The sequence below is a fragment of the Eretmochelys imbricata genome, chromosome 13 (assembly GCF_965152235.1).
Source record: "Eretmochelys imbricata isolate rEreImb1 chromosome 13, rEreImb1.hap1, whole genome shotgun sequence".
Lineage (NCBI taxonomy): Eukaryota > Metazoa > Chordata > Testudines > Cheloniidae > Eretmochelys > Eretmochelys imbricata.
This window is the reverse complement of record NC_135584.1, coordinates 4,223,760-4,238,927: the sequence shown is the minus strand read 5'-3', so window position 1 is coordinate 4,238,927 and position 15,168 is coordinate 4,223,760. Positions and strand designations below refer to the sequence as shown.

The 15,168-nt window shown below is 48.0% G+C and overlaps 1 protein-coding gene across 6 annotated transcripts in view; it reads right to left on the bottom strand.

Moving 5' to 3' along the window:
* SLC2A4RG (SLC2A4 regulator) overlaps window positions 1–7,351 on the bottom strand; it is a 42,906-nt gene extending 35,555 nt beyond the window's left edge. For 2 of the 6 annotated variants that reach the window (XM_077831640.1, XM_077831643.1), the window contains exons 1-2: window positions 6,840–7,348; window positions 1,797–2,017 (exon numbers count right to left, since the gene is read on the bottom strand). In XM_077831640.1, coding sequence (XP_077687766.1) covers window positions 1,797–2,017; window positions 6,840–7,154 — 536 coding nt within the window. In that variant the 5' untranslated portion in view covers window positions 7,155–7,348. Of the gene's footprint in view, window positions 1–1,796; window positions 2,018–5,832; window positions 5,965–6,839 lie in introns of those variants that run through there. The other 4 variants (XM_077831642.1, XM_077831644.1, XM_077831641.1 and 1 more) reach the window with 3 other exon arrangements.
* Window positions 7,352–15,168: the final 7,817 nt, after the last annotated feature.

Here is a 15,168-nt window from a genome sequence, read left to right as displayed (position 1 = left end):
TCCCCACTCTGATAAATCACAACTGCAGGCTCCCTGGGCCGGAACAGCAACATCTGGTTTATTCTGTCCTCTCCACTAGGCATCACTCTGCCTGCATCCACCTTACAGAACCAGTAGCAGATCCCTGCCCAAGGAGGGAAGCCGATTCCTCCCCTTCCATTGCCTTTTCAAACGCAGGCAGAGCACATGCAAACAGAGAGCCTCTATCCTGAAATCTAAGAAGATTATAAATACATAATTGCCTCACCATTTGGTTTATTTTTAGCCTGGTGTTTCCCCAGCACAGATGCTGTGTGGAGTTAAGTAGCATGTCAACATGCTGCATGCCTGACTCAGAGAGTCAAGCGCTGCTAGGAGCCACATCACTAGCCTGCATGCCCACATCAGGCTAATGCCTCCAGGCGATACAGTAGCTGCCTACGGATAGGACCAGGACAAAATGAGAAGGGACACACTGCACTAGATCCATACTGGTGCTAGAGTGCAAGGATCCACAACTGGTGGATCGGTTTGTGCCAGTACCCAAGTGCCCTGCCCTTCCCAAGCCAGTAAACGCATCAAGCTAAATAATTACCTTTTCCCAAGGAAGGACACCTGCCGCTTTGCTCAAATCAGGTCAGAAACATACTGGCTTCAGCCTCCTCTCTTGGCCTCACTCACCCCCATTTCCACTCTCCCACCTCCTGCTGCACAAAACCCGTCCTGGGCACAATGAGCACAAACCCTGGCACCAAAACATTCCAATGCTACTTTCTCCAGAGAAGCTGGTGCCCCCCACAGGGACAGAGAATCCAGCAAGTCCAAGGGACTCCCATGGGAAAACACGTCACCATGTGGCAGAGAGAAGGGTCATTCATGTACAGTTTCATCACTACGGCAACTCTGTTTCAGGGACCACAGCAAGGCGGGCCATCCAGGTACCCAAGACAGCGCAATTTAGCTAAGGAGGAACAGATGGGCTTCCATCCTGAACCTACCAACCCCCAACACTTAGGGTGCCCCTGCTGCCCTCCCAGCGCTTGGATCCTGAGCTCCCCAATGCAGCACAAACAAATCACCCCACACCATTAGACCAGCCAGGACTGATCATTAGGGATATACCTTCCCATGGTTCAAGCCTGTGCCAATAAAACCCAGCCCCTCAAAGAGAGGATCTGCCCTGCAGGTTCTGCTCTCCCCAGCCACAACATCCAATGCAGCAGGGTCTTGGCATCTCAGGTTTACCCTTGCAGGGGAAGAAAAAAAAGCTATTTGTCAGTAGGATTTTTAAATCAACGTTCCTGGAAGATTTCCCCACTGCCCAAGCCAAGCCACGTTGGGCAGACATCCCAGCACTTCTAGCAGAGGAGGCGGCAACGAGGCGGGATTCGGTCAAGTTCCCTACCCAGGGAACACAATCCCCCGGGGTGGGGAGAACATGTGGGTTTTGGTGCATCACACGAAGATGGATGCTCTCAGTGATCAAGCAGAGAATTAGAGAGCGACTCAGTCCCTTGTTGCTTGAGGCACAAGCAGCCCCTGGAAGGTCAGGAGAGGGCAGAGCTCCCTGCAGGCTGGGCTGGGCATAGCACGAGGGGAAGGAGCAGCTCCCCCTCACTCGCTAGCAGCTCCTCCAGGGCAGCCCTGACTGCCCCAAAGCCCAAGGGTACACCTTGCCCAGCCCTTACTCTGATAGGGGGCAGTAGGACTTGCACTCATCCCCTGCATGAGGCTGGGAGACACCAAGTTACTCACCTTCTAGCGCCCCCCCTCCCCCCCCGCGCAACCCCTCCCCAACCCAGCAGCAAAGCTCCTACCTCTGCCTGGGCACTGGGATGTAGGCCGAATGCAGGGGGGGGCGCTGCTCCGGCCCCACGCTGATGAGTCGCAGCGCTGCCTCCTTGTTTGATCCCTCCAGCTGGCTGTGGGTCACGGCAGGCAGGCCCTGCCGCTCATCCACCTTCCTGCCATTCAGCACCAGAGCGTCCGTCAGGCCCCTCGGCTCAGCTTCTTCGAGCAGCACATTGCCATTACAGTTCTGCAAGACATGACACAGGGACAGAGCTCTCATCACGGGCGTCAGGGCGTGCAGCGGGGTTATAAGATTTAGGGGTCCAATGCAGCATAACCCTAGTCATCCCAGAGACACCCTGAATCAGCCCTAGCAAGCTTTGACGCCTGCATCCAGAGTCACCCCTGAGCAGAGAGCACTCTGGTGCTCCTCTCACGGGAGCCCTGGCAGGCTGAGAACTTGAGTCAAACCTTGGAGGATGAATGCAGTTTCAAAGCAGAGCACGTTAGGGTTTAAAGAGAAGCCAGGTTAGTCTGCAAGTCAGGGACCCCACAGTCGGTTCTGCAGTAAACAAAGGCGCTTCATTAGCAACAGCTGGACCCCATTTTCCCCCTTTCTGAAAAGGCAACTGCTTCAAATAGCCCCTTCCCTCAACTGCAAACTCCCTCCCTCCAAGGGACAGACACACATTTCGTACACAGACACCCCATCCAAACTAAGGAGCAGTGGGGGGTGTGAAGAGTTGGCTCTCCTGCTGTTCTGCATATAACTAAAAGACTTTGGTCCCCAGGGCCACCAAGCCAATACCTCACTCCAGGGTTAGATTTGGCCTATAACATACAAAAAAAACCCAAAACCCACCACAAGTGATTTTTTTGCACATGTTGGATTACCTGCTGCATAACCCCCATCTGGAGAGGGACTTTGCTGGCTCTTTCATATCTCACCATCAGGCCTCCATGTCTGCAGAGAATCAGCCAGGTCTGGCTTCCGCAAACAGGGCAGCAGCAAGGCTCCCAGGCCCATCAAGTTTTCTTACACAAACACAGCAGGTGTGAATCAAGGCAGCTCAAGTCACCCCTCCCGCTTGTGCGAGAGCCGATGGCAAACGTCCGCAAAACCCCTTCATTTTTCTGTTGCAGTTTTCTGTGATGGGCCCCACCCCCCCTCCACCCAACTGTGCGACACTTACTTACACCAAGCAGCACTTCCACTCAGGAGCAGTCCAAATGACTTCAATGGGATGGCTCCCACACATTGCCCTGGGTAATGGTTGCAAAGTTTGGCCACAGCGAGAGGAAGCAGACTCGCCATGGCACACTCCTCCAGGAGGGAGGGTTTGAAACCTATGGCTGAACTCCATCTGCACAGACTACTCCACAGCGGCTTGACTACAAACAGCTAACCCCGCCAGAAAGGAAGCTAAACAGAACAGAACGCATCTGCTTACTCCTCAGATGTGGCCCTGAGAGCCAAGCTTACCCCACTCCTAACCCTACCAGGGTAACTCAGAGGCTCCGTCTACACTAGGACGGTTTTAAAGATGACCTTTCACATTCAGTTCCCACCCATCCTTTTTGCCTAGCCACTCAGGCTGGCAGCGTGGAGAGCCGGGGACGACTTAAGTACCCAGTGAGGATTTGGGAGGGGTAGTTATTGAGCAACCAATGCTCTGAGAATGCAAGCTACCAATCATTAAAGTGTTCTCTCACTGCCAAGAACTATCACTTCCCACTGACTGCAGTGCCATCTTCTGGAGAGGTCAGAGCTGATCAAGGCCCCTTCCAGCCACACAGAACCCAACTAAAGCCAGCTGTGCATGTCGTCTGCATCTCTCTTTGATAAGACCAGATAGACAGAAAATGGAGTCCAGTTGCGCAGAGACAGGTATTGTCAGTGATCCTTTTAAACAGGAACAGTGTCACAAAACACTGAAAATACCTTTCTTGATTCTACTCACGATTGATGTTTTGTTTACTTATTACTAGTGTTACAATAGGGCAATAGCAGCATATCTAGTCGTGTCTGGTTTAAAACAAACAGAAAACACGAAATTTCTGTCCTGACACCTTTCAGTGTCCCACTGCAGTTTAATATCCACTTGCGCCCCACCTCTGTAACATGCACCTTTCTGCCCAAACCATTCTGTTACAGGCCTTCGGAGACCAAAAAAACCAAAAAACCCCCTGCATTTGCTCCCCCTCTTCCTAAACAAACGAGCACAGGAATCAGGCCAATTTTAAACAGTGACTGTGGTGTGAATAAGGAGTTACCAATTTAAGAGGTCAAACGTATTAGGTAGTACTATGCTTTAATAGCCATTGTTACTGGAACTGGTCTTTTTCAAAAAGTGGGGTGGAAACCTTTGCAGACTAAACAAAATTACTCAGGATAATTAGATCCAAAGCTGACTAAGAAGAGTTATAAAGGGATTTCACAAAACTGGGTCACTAGGCAAGAAAATGGTAGATAAAATTCAATGTAGATAGAAACAGTAATGCACATTGGCAACAAGTAATATAGACCCCATCATTCTGTATGTATAGTTGGCATTATGTTTTTCCACTCAAGAAACAGGTCTTGGTGTTATTGCGGATAGTTCTCTGCAAATATCGAGTTAAAATGCAGCAGCAGTCAATGAAGCTAACAGAATGCTAGGAACCATTAGGAAAGATAGATAGTAACACAGAAAATATCAAAGCCACCAGATAAATCCATGGTATGCCGACCCCTTGAATACTGTGTACAATTCTGGTTGCAGTAGTCTCAAAAAATTATTATAATTGGAAAATGTGCAGAGAAGAGCAACAAAAAAATTAGGGGTATGGAACAGTTTCCATACGAGGAAAGGTTTAAAAGACTAAAAGAGACGCCTAAAGGGGGATAGGATAGAGGTCTATAAAATCATGAATGGCATGGAGAAAGTGAATAGCAAAGTGTGTTATGTGAAAGAGTAAACAACAAGAAACAGGGTTAATCCAATGAAATTAATAAGCAGCAGGTTTAAAAAAAACAAACAAAAGTATTTCTTCACACAACACACAGCCAACCTGTGGAACTTGTTCCCAGGGGATGTTGTGAAGGCCAAAAGTATAATTGGGTTAAAAAATGAATTAGGTAAGTTCATGGAGGATAGGTCCATTGGTGGGGCTAATAGCCAGGATGGTCCGGGACGCAACTCCATGCACTGGGTATCCCCAAGCCTGACAGCCAGAAGCGGAGACTGGACAGGGGATGGAACACTCGACAACTGCCCTGTTCTGAAGCATCTGGCACGGGCCACTGAGGGAAGTCAGGACACTGGGTTAGATGGACCCAATATTGGTCTGACCCAGACTGGTCATTCTTATGCAACTCCTAAAATGAATTACCTACCACATACAGCAACTGTTGCCGTACTGTACTCTAGGCCTAAAGAAGTCCACTAAAAAGCCTCATCAAGAAACAGCAACATTACTCTTGGAAAAAAAAAAAAACAAAAAACACCAAAAACAGGTGGGTGGGGAAATTGAGCCTCTAACAGTAGCTATCCCCACACTTGATTAAAACAAGTGTACTTGTTTGGGATGGGGGGGTAGACACCCCATCGAGTAAGCTCTTAGTCTTTTTACAAAAATCCTAGAAGTTAATAGGAAAGCTGCTCTTGCTACAGTATCAGAAGTGCAGAGGAGTTTGTGGTGATTAGTATCTCCCCCTCCTGCTCCACTCTGAGCTTGGCTTACGCTCTGAGCAGCCTGTGCACGAACATATAAGAACCAGAAAAGCCTGCAGCTGGCGGAAAGTACAAGTGGTTAGAATCATCTTCTTCTTACAGCAGGGAACTTACATCTGCATAGCTACGGCTCTCCGGGGTGTGAAAATTCACACCCCTGAGGTATGCCGTTAAGCCAACCTAACCCTCATGTAGGTGGACAGTAAGACTCTTCCAGGGACCTGGCTACGGCCTCTCAGGGAGGTGGATTAACTACAGCCCCGGGGGAAAACCCGTCCCACCTCCACAGCGAGCGCCTACACTGAAGCACGACGGCGGTGCCGCAGCAGCAGCCTGAGTGTAAACATACCCGTGGCATTTACTAGATCTGGTCTCAAAGCAAGCGACCCTGCTCCGGCCAGTCTCCCCCGCCTGCAGGATCCATGCAGATCTGCCAGGTCCTGGGGCTAGCTCACAGAGAGGGATCTGCACAGAACTGGCGGGGCGGCGGGACGGATCCGCACAGAGCCCCGGGAGGCTGGGGCGGATCCCACAGAGGCTGGAAGATCCCTCCTCCCCCCATGATCTACGCCCCACCCCCCGGAGCCAGCGCTTTCCCTCCCTCCGCCCCGGGCCATGCAGCCCCCACCCCCTAGCCCGGGGCCCGGCAGCCCCCTCCCCCGGCCCCGCCCCCGGGGCTGGCTGTCCGCGCGCGGGGTGATTGATGGCCCGTGCATTCCAGCAGCGCCGGGCGGGCGGGCCGGCGCTAGGGGGTGGGGGGCCGGCCCCGCTCGGCCCAGGCCCGCTTCCCTCTAAACTTTCCGCACGGCCACTTCTACCGAGCGGCGCCATCTTTAGCGAGGGAAACTTTCCCGGCACCGCGGAGCCGGCGGCCGCCCCCCGCCCCCGCGATCGCGCCGCACCGGCCCGGCCTCCGCGGCGGGCGGGAAAGAAAGAGGCTTGGCAAGCCCGGGCAGGACCGAGCTGTCACGAACCCCCGCTGACCCACCCCAAAAAAAAATTACAACGGCGCCTTCAGCAGACTCGCACCCCCAGCGGGGAGCGACACGTCCCTCCGTGCAACCCCCCTCGGAGAACTCCCTCCGCCCCATGCACCCCCCCCCATGAACTCCCCTCCCTCCGCCCCAGCTGCCCCATGCACCCCCCCCAGAGGAGCCCCCCGGCCCAGGCAACCAGCCTTCTAGGGGGAGCGCCACACTTATCGAGGCGCGACACCCCCAACAGGCAGCTGCCTCCGCGCACATGCAAGCCCCGGAGGCAGCCGTACCAGGCCACGGGACACACCCACCCCACCGGTGCCGCGCTCAGCCCCGCTCCCCCTTTGCGGGCGCCGGGGGAGGGTCGGGCCTCCCGTACCTTCTGCAAATGCTTCACCCGGCCCTTGCCAGGGCTCTTCCCCTCGAGCCCGTTGGCCACCGACGCGTCCTCGCTACTTTTCCGCCGCCGCCGCCGCAGCAGGGCATCTTCCACCAGCACCGTGTAGACGGCGTTGCTGGCCGCGGAGGACGGGGCTTTGCACGCCTGGATCACCCCGCAGTACAGCCCGTGGCGGTGGGCAGCCGACGGGGGGCTGCAGTCGGGGCAGCAGGGCCCGGCCGCTGTTAAGCCGGGCGGAGGGGAGCAGATCCTGCTGTCCGGGGCAGCTCTCTTGGGGAGGCGCTTGGGATCCATGGCCCCTGCGAGAGGGACCGAGCCCCCTCCCGGCGAGGGGGAGGTGGGGGGCGCCGTGCGGGCGGAGGCTGGAGCCCGGCCGGTGGCTTCGGGTCGCTCCCTCCACACCGAGCTCCCCCGGTCTCTGCACCCGCCGACCACGCCCCCAGCCCGCGCTCTCCCCCTCTCGCGGCTCGTGCGAGCCGGGGAACCATTCTCCACTCCCCGCCCTTCGCCATTGGCCCGCTCGCTGTATCAACATTCCGAAATGGAATATGGGCCCGGGCCCGGAGCCGGCTCGCACGCCCATTGGCCCCGCCGTGTTGCCAATTAGCGTGGGGGCGTTCCATTCGCCCCGCCTCCCTCCCCAGCCCGGCTGCTGCTTGACTTTGATTTCAGACAGGGAGGGAGATTGGGGTTGGGGAGGGAGCCGGGGTTTGCTGCTGGGTTTAGCGGCCATCTTCAGGGGCTTGGGTGGGGAGCGAAGGAGCCCTTTCGCCTTGACGCTTTGGGGTGAGGCGAGAAAGCAAAGCCTCCAAGGAGCGAAAGTGGTTCATCAGTTAAAAGCTGCATGTGTTGTGGGTTTTTCCTAAATGTAACCACTTGGAGATGGACCCCAACTAGGGCGACCAGACAGCAAATGTGAAAAATCGGGGCAGGGGGTGGGGGGTAATAGGAGCCTATATAAGAAAAAGACCCAAAAATCAGGACTGTCCCTATAAAATCAGGACATCTGGTCACCCTAACCCCAACCGAACCCCCTGGCTCTGAACTTTGGGGAAGTTGAATTAAGATCCAGCCTTTAGTTGGGATTCTGTACTTCGTAGCTGGGGCCTGTCTTTACTGACCATTAATAGGCTCACAAAAGCTGTTTGGGGAAATGATTAAGCCAGTAACAGTACTTTTCACAACTCAAGCACCCACTGTCTGAGCATCTCAAAATACTTATCAATGTTTATTATTTGTTTAGAGTCCAAGCTACCTGATCTGAAGAGATTAATATCTTAAAAGTCAAAAGCAGATACTGACGTGGGCAAGGTATACACTATACAAAGTCTTTGTCATATGAAGTCTTCTATGTATCTCGTTAGTTCCAACTTTAAAAAAAAATATCAACTTTTTCCATCTTCCAGTCAGTCCTGGTGCCCGGCTCACCCACTCCCACATCACCAGGCTTGTTTAAAACAAAAGGCAGTATTTCTTCATACAATGCAGAGTCAACCTGTGGAACTCTTTGCCAGAGGATGTTGTGAAGGCCAAGACTAGAACAGGGTTCAAAAAAGTGCTAGATAAATTCATGGAGGGTAGGTCTATCAATGGCTATGAGCCAGGATGGGCAGGGATGGGTGACTATCTGTTCTGTTCATTCCCTCTGGGGCACCTGGCATTAGCCACTGTCAGAAGATAAGATACCGGGCTAGATGGACCTTTGGACTGACCCAGTATGGCTGTTACGTTCACCACCGTATGTTAATGATACTTTGCAAACATATATGGGAAAGACCTTCTCATGCTACCAGGTGTGCAAGCACAGACCTCTGCAGATGTGTGGAGCCCCCCTTAAGTTAATGGTTTCCCCAAGGGTGCAGGAATCCACTCTAGAAGATCTGATTGCTGGATCAGAGCCTGGGGCTTGGTCTACACTACCAACTTATGTTAGTATAAGGTCCATCTAGCCCAGTATCCTGTCTTCTGACAGTGGCCAATGCCAGGTGCCCCAGAGGGAATGAACAGAACCGGTAATCATCAAATTGGGGGGAGGGATAGCTCAGTGGTTTGAGCATTGGCCTGCTAAACCCAGGGTTGTGAGTTCAATCCTTGAGGGGGCCATTTAGGGATCTGGGGAAAAAATTGGGGATTGGTCCTGCTTTGAGCAGGGGTTGGACTAGATGATCTCCTGAGGTCCCTTCCAACTCTGATATTCTATGATTCTAAATGATCCTGGTAGCTCCTGGCAGACAGAGGCTAGGGACACCATCCCTGCCCAGCCTGGCTAATAGCCATTGATGGACCTATCCTCCACAAACTTATCTAATACTTTTTTGAATCCTGTTATAGTCTTGGCCTTCACAACATCCTCTGGCAAAGAGTTCCACAGACTGATGGTGCGTTGTGTGAAAAAATACTTCCTTTTGCTTGTTTTAAACCTGCTGTCTATTAATTTCATTTGGTGACTCCTAGTTCTTGTGTTATGAGAAGGAGTAAATAACACTTCCTTATTTACTTTCTCCACACCAGGCATGATTTTATAGACTTCAATCATATCCCACCTTAGTCGTCTCTTTTCCAAGCTGAAAAGTCCAAGTCTTATTAATCTCTCCTCATACGGAAGCCATTCCATACCTCTAATAATTTTTGTTGCCCTTTTCTGAACCTTTTCCAATTCAAATATGTTTTTTGAGATAGGGCAGACACCTGTGCACGCAGTACTCAAGATGTGGGCGTATCATGGATTTATATAGCGGCAATATATTTTCTGTCTTATTATCTATCCCTTTCTTAATGATTCCCAACATTCTGTTCCCTTTTTTGACTGCCACTGCACATTGAGTGGATGTTATCAGAGAACTATCCACAATGACTCCAAGATCTCTTTCTTGAGGGGTAACAGCTAATTTAGACCCCATCATTTTATATGTATAGTTGGGTTTATGTTTTCCAATGTGCATTACATTGCATTTATCAACATTGAATTTCATCTGCCATTTTGTTGCCCAGTCTCCCAGTTTTGAGGGATCCTTTGTAGCTCTTCGCAGTCTGTCTGGGACTTAACTATCTTGAGTAGTTTTGTATCATCTGCAAATTCTGCCACCTCACTGTTTGCCCCTTTTTCCAGATCATTTATGAATATGTTGAATAGGACTGGTCCCATTACAGACCCCTGGGGGACACCACTATTTACCTCCTTCCATTCTGAAAACTGACTATTCCTACCCTTTGTTTCCTATCTTTTAACCAGTTACCAGTCCATAAGAGGACCTTCCCTCTTATCCCATGACTGCTTACTTTGCTTAAGAGCCTTTGGTGAGGGACCTTATTAAAGGCTTTCTGAAAATCTAAGTATACTATATCTACTGGATCCCCATTGTCCACATGCTTATTGCCCCCCTCAAAGAATTCTAGTAGATTGGTGAGGTATGATTTCCCTTTTCAAAAACCATATTGACTCTTCCCCAGCAAATAATGTTCATCTATATGTCTGACAAATTTGTTCTTTACTATAGTTTCAACCAGTTTGCCTGGTACTGAAGTCAGGCTTACCAGCCTGAAATTGCCGGGATCACCTCTGGAGCCCTTTTTAAAAATTGGCATCACATTAGCTATCGTCCAGTCATTTGGTACAGAAGCAGATTACAGTTAGTAGTTCTAAAATTTCACATTTGAGTTCCTTCAGAACTTTTGGGTGGATACCATCTGGTCCTGGTGACTTATTACTGTTTAGTTTATCAGTTTGTTCCAAAACCTCCTCTAATGACACCTCAATCTGGGACAGTTCCTCAGATTTGTCACCTAAAAAGAATGGCTCAGGTTTTGGACTATCCCTCACATCCTCAGCCATGAAGACTGAGTCAAAGAATTAGTTTAGTTTCTCTGCAATGGCTTTATTGTCCTTGAGTGCTCCGTTAGCATCTCGATTGTCCAATGGTCCCACTGTTTGTTTAGCAGGCTTCCTGCTTCTGATGTACTTAAAAGTTTTTTTGCTATTACTTTTTGAGTCTTTGGCTAGCTGTTCTTTAAATTCTTTTTTGGCCTTCCTCATTATATTTTTACACTTCATACCAACCTAGCCCCCAGTGTACACAGCGTTATGTAGACAGGAGGGCTTCTCGGGGAGTTGGAGTATCTACGCCAATGGGCGAAGCTCTCTCATTGGTGTAGGTAGCATCTTCACTAAGGGCAAGTCTACACTAAATTGACGTACGTTATTTCGACATTCAGCCACCACGGTAGTTGAATCGCTTTTGCATGTCCACACTACATTCCTTGTGTCGGCGGTGCGTGCCCTCACCAGGAGCACTTGCACCTATTTAACTGTCAGTGTGGGACAGCCAGCGCTCAATTTGTGCCAGGGCTTGCCACATCAATTATGAAAGTAAAACAATTGGTTAAGCCCCGGCATCTCTTTCATTACAAATTTAACACTGGGGCCAACTTCTGAAAGGCAGCAACAGTCAGTAATCAACGCAGCGTCTACACAGACACCGCATCAACCTGACTACATTGACCTCAGCACTATGCCTCTCATGAAGGTGGAGTTATTGAGTGGATGTAGTGAGCAAGTTACGTTAGTGGGATCTATATTTTAGTGTTGACGCTTACAGAGTTAGGTTGACATAAGCTGCCTTACATCAACTTAACCCTGTGGTGTAGACCAGGCCTTACAGTAGACAAGCCCGAACTCTCATAGCATCCTTGTGAGATAAATATTACTCCTTTTATAGATGGGTAAAATGAGATAAAGCAGGTTTAACTGGCGTATTGTTGGAGCCTCCCATTGAAGTACACATATGAGAGTCAGTTTGTTCCAGTGTGTCTTCTTGTGTGAATGTAAACCAATGAGGGATCTGCAGATGCGTCCACACGTCAGGCAGACGTGGCCATGTTTTTACCACTGGTTTCTTCACTCACACGTCTCTTTGGCTTTTTCTGTTCTGTTGTTCTCGATGGCTTTAACCGCAGGCCAGCAGGTCTGCTGCCGTCCTGATCTATCGGCAGCAGTAGCTTCCCATGTGTTCGGGTCAAGTTGGCCAGCTTTTAGGGGAGCTTTGAAGAGTGTCCTTATTTTCATTTTCATTGGCCTCTCCATTTTCAACTGTTGATAAAATATGGCTTTGAGGAGGCTTGCATCATCCATATGTACAAGATAATCAGTCTAGCCATGTTGCACCTGTATGGTTAGGAATTCAATGCTGGTCATGCAGCACTGGTCCAGGACTTTGATGTTTGGTATCCTGTCCGACCACTTGATGTTACAGATGAAACACAGACAGCGCACGTGAAAGTGCTATCGTTGTTTTAGAGCGTCTGTGTTTCACAGCCATATAGAAGAGTGTTCAACACAACGGCACGATAAACACTGTTCTTGGTGTGAAATCGAATGCCACTTGCATTCCACAGGCAGTGACAAAGTCAGCCATAGGCAGAACTGGCTTTAGAAATGCTCTGCATTGATTTCATCATCGACCATGGAATTATTAGACAAAATGGCTTACTAAGACCACAGTGGTCAGTAGTACACCTGGAATAGGATCCAAATCCCCTGACTACCAATCTAGTTCTTTCTTAGTATTTGAATGGAAGTAGCCCCAATCACAACCAGGGACTTGTTGTGCTAGGCACTGTACATACACATAGTAAAAGACAGTCCCTGCCCCAAAGAGTTTACAGTCTAAATAGACAAGACAGACAAAGGAAGTTGTATTATCCCCTTTTTACAGATGGGGAGCTGTGACACAGAGAAATTAGGTGACTTGCCCAAGGCCACATAGGGAATTGTGATTGAACTCAGTTCTCTTAAATCCTAGTCCAGTATGTGAACTGCACCATCATCCTTCCTCTCAAGCCAAAACTACATCTTACTCCTAAATAATAACTAATTCATTTTATTGCAAGTATTAAAAATAATATTTACCTATTTAACAAGGGTATTGTGAGGATTCATATGTATGCACAGCACCTTGAAAATGCAAAGCACTATTATACAATTATAATATACTATTATACAATTATACAATGTTTTGCACTTCTACAGTGCCACATTTTAACCAAGGTTCTCAAATATATCCATAAGCACTATCTGTTTCTACTGAATGCAGCCAAAGGCATCCCAAAGCATTTCATAGAGCTAAATGATAGTTAAAGAGGAAGAGAGAAATAAGGAGACATCGGCAAGGGAGAAAATGGAATTTCTCATCTGAGATTTGAAATGAATTAGAGTCAACAAAGTAGAGGGTCTTCCCAGAAAGAACTGCAGAAAAGGCTCTCACACTAACAGTGGCAAAATTATGTGAAGGCGTAGAAACGAGGCTGGTGCTAAATCAGCAGAAGGAATAGGAAGGGAAAGAAAGGGAGACAAGATCCATTAATTAATGAAGTCCCAAGATAATATACATTCTAACGTACAGGGGCCTGTGTCCAAAAGGTACTGGGCATCTTAACAGGAAACCAAATGACATAGAGAATCCAATATGATCAAAACATCTAAGATCTTTGTGAGCACTCAGAAGTCTGCCCAATACACAGTGCCAGGTCACATATACACAAGCAGTTACAGTAACTAGTCATCCTTGGAACCTCTAAATATTATAGATGACAATTTCCTAACTCAAAAAGTGTTGCATCCAGCAAGGGGAGAATTCTATATTAGATCTCGTCTTGACAGATAAAGAGTAACTGATCACAGAGCTAAAAATTAGTAACTTAAGTACAAGTTATCACAACTTGATAACATTTATAATGTGCAAACAGAATAAAGTCCAGACCAGTGATATATATATGTATATATCACTCACACACACATGGTGCTTTTAAAGGGCCAATTTCACAAAAATGAAAATAATTATAAGCCACATCAGCTGGCAGGAAGAATTTAATCAGAAAAATGTGACTGATAACTGGGAATTGTTTAAGAACACTTTGCGAGCCCAAAAAACCACAACTGAGAAAGAAAACCATATCGATTAAAAAAGCCAGCCTGGTTTAGAGGGAAAGTGAAGACTGCTATAAAAATAATATATAATAAATGGAAGAAAGGGTAAGTTGATAGCAATGAATATAAATAAGAAACTAGGAATTGTAGAAAATTGATAAGGGAAGCAAAGGGACACAAGGCAAAATCTATGGCCGGCAGAGTTAAGGACAATAAGAAGGAATTTTTAAAGTATATTAGGAATAAAAAGAATCCTAAAAATTTTATTTATCTATTACTAGATGAAAATGGTAGAATTATCAATCATAATGCAGAAAAGGCAGAAGTATTAAATAAATATTTCTGTTCTGTATCTGAAGAAACAGAAGATGTAGTCATATGCTATGATAACACTCTGTCCATTCCACTAGTATCTCAGAAGTATGTTAAACAACAGCTACTAAAGTCAGACATTTTAAAATCATCATACCTGGATAACTTGCATCCAAGAGCTTTAAAAGAACTGGCTAAGGAGCTCACTGGACCATTGATGCTGCTTTTCAATAAGTCTTGGAACACTTCAGAAGTTCCAGAAGAGTGGAAGAAAGCTAATGTTGTGCCAATATTTAAAAGGGGTAAACAAGATGACCCAGGTAATTATAGGCCTGTCAGTCTGCCATCAACCCTAGCAAGATAATGGAGCAGCTGATACAGGACTCAATTAATAAAGAATTAAAGGAGAGGAATATAATTAATGCCAGTCAACACTGGTTGATGGAAAATAGATCCTTTCAAACTAACTTGAATTTTTTTTTATGACAAATCACTGTTTTAGAGATTTTCCCTTTTAATTTCACTGGTATCTTCCTGTCACAAAGTACCCCACTTCTTTCTCTCTATTTGAGCCAGACATTTATGATCCTAGCTCTAATTTCATCCTCCATTTCCCTCTTTTCTCAGATTCTGGTATCCAGATACTTGAAACTGCATTTTTGCTATGTTTGCCCATCTAGTTTCAAATAATTCTTCATTGTTCACACTATTGAAATTACATACCATGTACTGTTTTTTCCCTCTGCTTATTTTGAGTCCATGTCTCTCCAACACGTCTCTCCACTTATCGAGATCCTCTTCTAGATGTTCTCCTCACTGCACAGAATGCTATAATCTGCAAACAACACGCACCAAAGGGCCTTTTTCTGTATGTTCCTTGTGAGAGTATCCAGGATGAGGCTGTACAAGAAAGGGCTCAATGCTGATTGTTTATACATTCCTACTTTTACCAATAGATCGTCTGTTTCACCACTAAAAGTTCTGACCACCGACTTGCACCTACATACCTGAACAAGCCATATCTAGGAGTGCATGGCCGTCCCTCCCCATCAGTCTTGGAGGGATGCTACGCCC